General features: G+C 49.6%; 1 protein-coding gene across 1 annotated transcript in view; it reads right to left on the reverse strand.

The window, feature by feature from the left end:
- Stk24 (serine/threonine kinase 24) overlaps nucleotides 1-9,643 on the reverse strand; it is a 92,822-nt gene extending 83,179 nt beyond the window's left edge. The window contains exon 1 of the mRNA XM_021203315.1: nucleotides 9,215-9,643. Within this exon, the coding sequence (XP_021058974.1) occupies nucleotides 9,215-9,256 (42 nt within the window). The 5' untranslated portion in view covers nucleotides 9,257-9,643. The remainder of the gene's footprint in view (nucleotides 1-9,214) is intronic.
- Between the last annotated feature and the right edge of the window lie 234 nt (nucleotides 9,644-9,877).

Consider the following 9,877-nt stretch of genomic DNA (forward strand, 5'->3'; position numbering starts at 1 on the left):
AGAGCTACATACTGAGACCCTAATCCAGAGCTACATACTGAGACCCTAATCCAGAGCTACATACTGAGACCCTAATCCAGAGCTACATACTGAGATCCTAATCCAGAGCTACATACTGAGGTCCTAATTCAGAGCTACATACTGAGATCCTAATCCAGAGCTACATACTGAGATCCTAATCCAGAGCTACATACTGAGATCCTAATCCAGAGCTACATACTGAGACCCTGGGGATTGAAGGGGGACAGACAGACAGGAAGGAGAAGAGAAGAAAATTTTCTTGAGGTCCTAGCAATTTCCAGTCATAAACAAAAGTGAGTGTTAGAGGTGGTCTCTACCACTAAACACACAAACAAAAAAATCCCGGCCACTAAACCCAATAAAGGAAAAACTGGAGACTTGAAAGAATTATGCCTTGGAAATAAAACAGACATTTCAGGCAAAGGGGGAAGCACACTCTAATGAGGAACACTCAGAGAATCACTAAAGCTCTTGGAGTCTAAGAATACAGGAGCAGAAATGCTCACTAGGGGGCTTGAAAAGTGGAGACAATGGCCCAGAAAACCAGTCAGAAAGACGAGGGACAGAAAACAGCTTTAAAGGGTAGGACCGTTCAAGGACCAGATGAGAAGGTACAGCATCCAAAAGGGAATTTCATTTAAAAAAAAAAAACAACAAAAAAAAAACCCAAACCTCATCACAAGACAGCAGCTGCCAGACTGTAAAGGCCTCCTGACTGCCTGCACAAAAAATATGACAACACTCACGCCAAGACGCCACTGTGGAACATCACAACACAAAGGAACCTTTTCCAGGCTCAGGGGCAGGACAGCTTATGTGGGTGGAATCCAGTCCTGGTGCACAGTGCACTCCAGCAGAAAACAGCTAGAATACAGCAGATGAGTAAATGTCTCTAAACCTCCCTGAGGAGGCCTGCAGGGCACAGAGGACATACCTGTATCCCCAGGCTCAGGGTGGTTAAGCTGGGGGTCAGCCTGGACTACATAACGTCCTGTCTTAAAACAAACAAAAAAACCAAGATGTAGCTCCGGAGTTCAGTGTTTGCCTAGAACACATGAGGCTTTGTCTCAGCCCCTAGGACCAAAAACGCAATTCTGGAAGGAAACCAACAACTTTATTCCATGTCCCACTACCCAACCAACAGGTAACGATGAAGAAAGAACCTGTATCCAAACTCATTGGAGTGGAGTCCAGGATACACTGTACCCATCAATCCAGCAGCATAAATCCAGGAAAGACTGGAATACAGAAAACAGGTATCGGCAGACAGCAACAAAATAACCAAGGCAACCAAGGACAAGAGACCCAGAAGGGAGGAGTGGAGCAAACTGAAGGGCGCCAGCCCAGCAAAGGAGCACTACAGCCCGGCAAGGGAGCACCACAGCCTGGCAAAAGAACACTACAGCCCGGCGAGGGAGCATCACAGCCCAGCAGAGGAGCACCCCAAGTCAGCAAAGGAGCATCACAGCTTCTCTCTGGAGGTTAAAAGGTCCAGGTGAGTTTCCTAAGAGGAGGTCCTGACACCTGGTGAAGTCTATCTGGAAAAACCTGAGACCTCTGCCAAGGGCCTGCACTTCACTACCACTGTCCAGGCTGCAGACTGTATAGACACTGTTGTCAGATCTAATGTGAAAAGAAGTCGACAGACCCAAACCTAAATCCGCATCTGCAGAACCCTGGGTCTATAGAGCATACAGTTTCTAAACTCGCCCCCATAAGCCAAGAAGTGATGGCTAAGTCAACACACTGAGACCGTAGGGAATTCCTTCAGGAAGAAATGGAGGCAGAGGACAGGTAACCTTGTGCACCGAACCTACGCAGCTGTTTCCAATTAAAGCTAAACAAAACTTAAGTAACTGAAAACCAAAGGATAGGGAGGTATCAGGCCTTCCAAGCATTAGAGTTAAAAACAGGAAGAGATGTAAACAGGCTAGCCCTAGCTACACACTTGGTAAGCACTCACATAAAACTCGCCATGTCCCCATCACTGACTCAGACAACACTCCAGCACGCAACAGTTTTTCTTGCTAACCACAAACCCTTATAAAACAGGAGGAAGGTCACTTAAGTCTCACTGTGTCACTGGCAGCATATACCTCTGGGCAGGCCACAGTATACTTTGTAGCAAGCTAAGCCATACCTTGTTTTACCCAGAGCAACTAACGGTTCTCCCACTACAGTCCAGGTCTGCCTGGAACTGACTTTGTAGGCCAGAACTTAACTCACAGCACACTTCTTGCCTAGTTTTCCAAATGTTAAAGCTGCAGGCATAAGCCACCGTGCCCAGTTCCAAGAACTCAGGACTGGGCACAGCCCTCACCCAGTCAGAGATGTTCTAATAACAATGTATCCTTTTCCCAAGACATTTAGTAGATCTCACTGTAAAAATTAGTTATAAAAAATGACTACTACCAACAGATTCAAGGCAAGCCCAGGTTCTCCATTGCAGCAGCAGAGTAACAGAATGCAGGTCTATTTCCTGCAAGCACTCCAGCCACAAGATTCCATTAGTGATAATCACCCCCAGCTAAGGCACACAGAAAGCATTAGCAGGGAGGGTCGGGTGGGGCCCGCTTCCTGTAGGTACCAGTTTCCAAGCAGGCAAGTCTGAATCATGGGAAAAACCACCCAAATAAAACTGTGTGGCAAGAGACCATCAGACTCCTCCTAGACCATGGTCTGGAGGGTGTACCCCATAAAACCACACTAAGATAGAGAACAGGCTCACTAGCTGCACACACTACAGCTTGCCAAGAACCAACAAAATAACTCCATCAACCCTGTGGTTGTTTGAATGGGAATAGCCCCCATAGACTCACTTGTGTTTGAAGGCTTGGCCATCGAGTGGTACTGTTTGGAGGGATGGCCTCGTTGGAGGAAGTGTGTCACTGTGGAGGTAGTCTTTGAAGTCTCATATACTCGAGCTATACCCGGTCTCCTCCTGCTGCCTTCAAATCAAGATGTAGGACTCTCAGCTCCTTCACCAGCACTGGCGTCTGCCTGCACACCACCATGCTTTCTGCCATGACAATAATGGACTAAACCTCTGAAACTGTAAGCCCGGCCCCGATTAAATGTTTTCCTTTATAAGAGTTGCTACTGCAGTGATCATGGCGTCTCTTTACTGCAACAGAAACTAAGACAAAAATGTGCACCAGACCAGAGAGGCAGCTCAACTCCACTGAGACCACAGCGGTTCCAAGAGGAACAAACATGGACAGATCTGGACGCCAGGAGGCCACCCTGCCACTGTCAGCTGCTGGAAGACACTATTTACAGTGACAGTTTGCCTGCATTCTTGATGGTAACTGGATGCCTTATGAAACATTATCAATAACCTTCCCTGAGCCAGGCATGGTGGTGTATACCTTTAACCCAGCAACTGGAAGACATATCTGAGTTGGAAGCTCCTCTGGTTCCAGGACAAGGACAATGAGGAATACACAGAGAAAGCCTGTCTCAAAAAACAAAGCAAGCCGGGCATGGTGGCGCCTTTAATCCCAGCACTTGGGAGGCAGAGGCAGGCGGATTTCTGAGTTCAAGGCCAGCCTGGTCTACAAAGTAAGTTTCAGGAACAGCCAGGGCTATACAGAGGGAAAAAAACAAAAACAAACAAACAAACAAAAAAAAAAAAACAGAAAAGTACATTCCCTGATCTGGGACTAAAACAAAACCTCCCAAAAGCTAATGCTTAAAAAATAAAAATATGGCCGGGTATGGTGGAGCATGCTTTTAATCTAGCACTTAGGAGGCAGAGGCAGGTGAATTTCTGAGTTCGAGGCCAGCCTGGTCTACAGAGTGAGTTCCAGGACAGGAAGTTACACAGAGAAACCCTGTCTCGGAAAAACTAAATAAATAAATAAATAAATAAATAAATAAAAAAGATGGATCTACCACCCTGATATCCTGAGTTCGATCCCCATGTAACTCACCTACCCACAACATGGTAGGAGAGTACTGACTCTGGAAAGCAATCCTCTGACCCCAACACGAATATGGAGACCTGCATATCTACGTGCATATGTGCACACAGAGAGAATGTTTTTTAAAATCTTAGAGCTGAAGAGATGGCTCAGCAGAAAAGCTGTTCTTGCAGAGGAGGGTTTGGTTCCCAGCATCTACAGGGAACAGCTCACAACTGTCTGTAACTCCAACTCCAGGGAGTTGTATAACATACCCTCCTGGTGCGCGTGTGTGCGCGCGCACACACACACACACACAAACACATCTTTAAAAGATATTTGAAAATCTTGACCTTCCCCCCACCCTATCAAAAAAGAAAAAGAAATGAGAAAGCCTTTCAGGAATGAGAATGGTACGTGGCTCAGTGGGGCAGCGCTAGGAAGCTACAGGGCCAGGGGAACCACACACACATTTTCAAGCAAAACAAAGTCTTAGCAACAAGGAACACCCTAAACAGACACAGGTACAAAATGACTTAGAGAGGCAAGACTGTGCCACAACTGAGTTGGTCCAGTGTCAGCCAACCACTCATGAAGCCAAGAACTGGATTCCCCAGCACTGTATAAACCAACCGGGTATGTGACCCAAGCACTGGGGAGGTGGAAGCAGGAGGATCAGAAGTTCAAAGCCAGCCTGGAGAGCATGAAGAACTTGCTTGTCCTGGAGAGAAAAAGACAAGTAACAGAAAAACATACCCGACCTTCCTCAATTATTTTGCATAACACAAGACAACAGAATAAAGCAAAGCACATGACAGGGCCATACAGTAGTCACAGAATTCAAGACACTGAGATCTGTGAAAATTCTACAGGGCTCTCTTGGCTATCCAAGAATACTTGAGTCCCCAGCATTCCCTACCCTGGCATCTTCTGCTCAAATACTCTGATACCTTCCAGTGGACGCCCAGAACGCACTTCCCCATCACCTATGTCTGGGAACACAGACAACCATAAGAACAAAACACCCAGCCCAGTCTCCAGGCCTCGGCCCCGGCAGGCCCGTAGACACCCCCCGCCTCTCTATCCTACAGAAACTTGGTGCTTTCCAAACATGCACCTGGTCTCCTGGGCCCCACTTACTGGAACCTTCTCAGGACCTGCCCTGCAAGGGCTCCTGACCACTTGAGGCCAGGGACCTGCATCTTGACATCTTCCTCTGCAGACTCCCTGTCTACATCAGGACCAGAAGGTGCTAAACCTCCATCTGCATTCAGCCTTACCTGAGATGGTCTTGGAACCTAGACCTTACAAGTTTGCTGAAAGGCCACTCAGACACCAACCCCCCCCCCCCAGGGTGCAGTTCCAAATAGGGCAACAAGAGCAGGTATGTCCCAAGAAAGCAGGGAGGGAAGAGGACGACCAGACAGTACACAACAGCCTATGGGCATAGAGCCTCACAGAAGGGTGGGCAGCCAGAAATGTGCTGGCAAGCATCTTCCTGGCCACCCAGCACACAAGTCCCCTCACAGCTAGGCTTGCAGCCTAGGAGCCGGACGACAAAGGGAGAGAACCCAGGATATAAAAACATCAGCAAGCAAAATCCAAGTTTTCTTCGCTACACCTTTAAATCATCTATACTTGCAAACACGAGGGTCTCTTAAATTCAAAGCCTCGAGACATGCTGAATTAACTCCAGCCTTCTTACATACGTGACTTATCTAACTTAGTGTATTTTAAACTTGGAGCCATGAACCAGTGGGCTGTGGAATCAATTCAATGTTACAATCAGCTTCTTTTTTATTTTCAACAGCCACTATTGCAGAAGTGACTTACAAGGAATAAGAAACAGTGTTATGGTCTGAAGCTTTAATTTCTGGTCCTGATGCAAAGTCTCTTGTCTTACAAGGGTCACAGCCCAGAAAGGCTTTAAAAACGGCTAGCAGAATTCTGTGACAGAAATGTGCAGCCTGCAGAGGTGGATTGCTGCAGAGGACTGATTCCTGTGGCTCTTCTTCCAAACTCCCAGGACTCCTATATACGTGTATTACATGCTACATACACATGTGCACACAAAATACTTTTATACCAAAGAATTTTATAAGCAAAAATCTAATTCTTTTGGATCCCTCAACCCCAGACAGGGTTTCTTTGTATAGCTCTAACCATCCTAGAACTAGCTGTGTCGACCAGGCTAGCCTTGAATTCAGAGATCCACCTGCCTCTCTGCCTCCCTAGTGCTGGGATTAAGATCTGAGCCACCGCTGCCTGGCGTGCATAAAGCTAATTCTTTTGCACCATGATTTAATGGCAATTCAAAGCACTAGATAGGTCCCTCCCACCTCCAACTAAACTTTTTATTTTCACTGGAACCAACATGGCAAAACAGTGACTGCTCATGAGGAAGGCAGGAAGAACAGAACAGTCACACTCATCTGCTGCATTCAGCTCAGAACATCTTTTTTCAAGACAGCTGCACTCCATAGACCAACCAGGCTAGCCTCGAACTCCGAGATCTGCCTGCCTCTGTGTCCTGGGACTAAAGGCACCTGACCAGGTCTTACTTTCTAATTCTTTCACAGACTACAAAACCCAAAGAGGAAAGAAAATCCCTAGAAAAACCTCATCAAAACAGTCAGGTATACAGCCTTCAACTCCTCGCCAAAGATCATTAGAGTCATCCATCAATCACAGCCACTGAGTAAAAAAATTATTCATCTTATATTTCTTTCTTCAGGAAACACAATCTAAAACAAAATGATGTATATTATTTGCAAAGGCAGGGTGAAGACCTGGGTTCTAATCACTGTATGTCATCTAATATGCTGCCTTACCCTTGGTCCATTCAAATACTTTCTCATTCACAAAGCTATAAAACGGTATAAATAATCTCTTCCTCCATCAGTACCAGTAATAATCAACACATATAAAGTGATTACAGGCCATAAAGTCTTAATTCTAAAGCATTCCTGAATTCTGCTTATTTCTCTCAGGCTGTCTGAATCTGCTCTGCTGCCTTGCCCAACTTTGTGCACTTCTTCTGAGACAGGGTCTCAGAATTAACTTTGGCTGGCCTAGAACTCTCTTAAAATAACCCAGGCTGGCCTTGAACTGACAGAGATCCACCTGCCTCCACCTCCGGAGTGTTGGGATTGAAGGAGCCACACCTGCTCACCAAACAAATTAACCCAGTCCCTCCTAAGCTGGAGCCAGGACTGACAGGGAGTTCGGAAGCACAGCGGCAATAGGGAATGCCTCTTCCTCTCCAGTTTTACCCTAACAAGAGTCAAAGCCAGGCCTGCCTTTCACGTAATCTTCAAAACAGCTCCTAGGAGCTACAGCTCCTGACTCTACATTGAAAATAAACGTGCTCATTTTTCTTTTCTGGAGGGAAGGGAAGGAAGGAACAGTCTCCAATAATACACCAAAAATGTATCATGTGGTTTGAAGACATACACAGGGGCAGGTACAACTGTGGGAAGCCACTTTTCCTCCTCTGCAGAACCAGAACAGACAAAAAATAGTAATAGTGAAAAAAGGTTATAGTCTTCATACCAAAAAGCAAAATTAAAACATCTTCCTTTCAAGAACACGTATGAAATACACTTTTTAGGTGAAGTTATTGAATTTTTCCTTTTCCCAAAATGAAGAATTTTTGGCCCATTCTTTAAAACACACAGAAGCAGAAGCCAGCGGGAACCACCTGGTACTGACCACACACACTGCCACATTAAGTATCTTTTCAAACACTTTCTATTACAAAGGTCTGGTCTCGTGAGGCTTGGGAGGAGCCAGGTAAATCACTATAGCAGCCAGAATAAAGAAAAACGTTAAGAAATGTGCCTCAAGGTCCTTCTTGCTGTACAGGTAAGAAACTGTCACCCAGTTGACCCTGATAACCCTGTCTCTGAAGTCAAACCAAAACAAGAGGTGCCAGGAGGCCTCAGATGACTTTCAACCAGTGGCCAGCAGCATCAGGTTTTAGAATGCGCGCAAGGTGAGACTCGGGAATCCTTCGAGAGCACCTTTCCAGTGACACTTCTCAATTCCAACTTTATTATCCTTTACAAATGACTCAAGTTCTAGTGGCCACTAGATGGTAACTATGAATTCCTATTTTTCCAGAGTTCAAACCGGGGCCAAGAAAACCATTTTCCTTATCGTGGTATGAAAAAGAAAAGAAGAAGAAGAGGGATAGAAAATATTTTCAGAAGAGGCAGAAGCAGTAAGAGGCAAGCAAGGCCCATGCGGCTCAACCCTGGAACCGGAGAAAAGGCGCCTGCTGCATCTATAAACTGATGATCTTGGATATTCTGAGGTGTTTTGGTTTTTGTTTTTTTGGTTTTGTTTTGTTTTTTAGCAAAACTCTTTCATTCACTCCCTTGGGAAGGCAAAACTTTGACTGGTCTTGCGGTCTTAATCGCAATTATGTCTGTATTTATATACACTCACAAACTTTACAAGTAAGAACAGACAAGTGATTGTTTTTCAAAGTGCAGAAAACCATCCTCAATAGCAAAAAAAAAAAAAAAAAAAAAGTTCGTGCGTCCATGTTAACTTGAAATTCAACTCCGTCCCCTCACCGCCCCCTTCCCCTCTAAAGAAAAAGTCACTGGCAGGCTAAGAAGATACAAAGTGTGTACGGAGAAGCCCGCTAGCACACAGCTCCTCTGGATGCCAACCGGTCTCAAAGTGAAAGTCCTGCCGCGGAGTCCTGGCACCCGAGGGATGACCCTGGGCTCTGCACACCAGGGCGCTCGCGGAGGTGTGGGTTCCGCCTCCCGGGTTTGCAACCTCGCACTTTCCGACCAGAACTACAGGCTCCGAACGCGAGGTTACACCTTCCTGCACCCCGCCCTGCGGCCCGCCCGGACTGGGACCAGCCGGGGCGCGCTCCCCGCCCTGCGCTCTGGTCTCCCGCTGGAGGGGTCTGCGGAGGGACTTTTGCGGACTGAGGACCGACCCCGGAGTGCCGTTATCCCTGTCCCGGGCCCACACAGGGCCCAGGAACCAAAGCGGGGCCTCCAAGGACACTAGTTCAGACTCTTGCCCGGGATGGACGCTCGGCCTGCGCGTCGGAGTTGGAGAGCGCAAAGCTCCTGCACCCCACCTCGGCCCCAGACCGCAGACCCCACAGCCCCTCCACGTGCATACACCCGAGATCCCCGCCGCCCGAGTCGGCGAAGATCCCGGAGAAGCGGGCCCGGCGCGTTGGGGGGAGGGGGGGCGTGTTGACACCGCCAAGTTGCCCGCTTCCGCCCTGGCCGCAGCCCGACAGGGCCAACCCAACCTACCTGCATGCCCGGCAGGCCCGACTGCACCGGGGAGTGGGCCATGGCGCTCGGCGCCGCTACTTCCTGGCCCGGGACGCGCGGAGCCGCGCGGCGAGCAGGCCCGGGGCCGCGCGCAGCCCTCGGGTGGCGGGGCGGGCTCTGGAGCCCGAGGCCACCGCACGCCGGGGACGGTCTCAACGAAGGTTGGCGGGCCGCGGCCCCATACACTGAGCCTGGGGCGGGCAGCGGGGGGCGCGGGGGACGTCTCGCGACTGCGGCTGCTTCTCCTGGGATCCCGTCGCTGCGCCGCCGCGGTGCTCGGGTCGAGCCGGGCGGCCTGGGCCCGCGAGCGCTGGCCGCCTGGAGCCGAGTGGGCGCGCACAGCCCGCCGCGCCCCGCCCCGGCCCGGCCCCNGCGCCCGCCCCCGCGGCCCGGCCGGGGACCCCGCCCCGCGCTTCCGGGAGGGGGAGGGGGAGGGGAGGAGCCGCCGGGCGCCCTAGGCCGCAGTCGCGCCTCCCTGCGGGCGGGCGCGCGGGCGGGGTCCCCGGGGCCCGGCGGGCGGGCGGGCGCTCTCGGGTGCCGTGCGCGGGGTCCTTCGGAACCGCGGGGTGGGCCTCGCGCGCGGAGGAGAGCTGAGTTTGGGGGAGCGAAGAGCACCGCCCACTCCTACCCTTCCCTCTCCCC

Source organism: Mus pahari, chromosome 8, assembly GCF_900095145.1.
Source record: "Mus pahari chromosome 8, PAHARI_EIJ_v1.1, whole genome shotgun sequence".
Taxonomy (NCBI): Eukaryota; Metazoa; Chordata; class Mammalia; order Rodentia; family Muridae; genus Mus; species Mus pahari.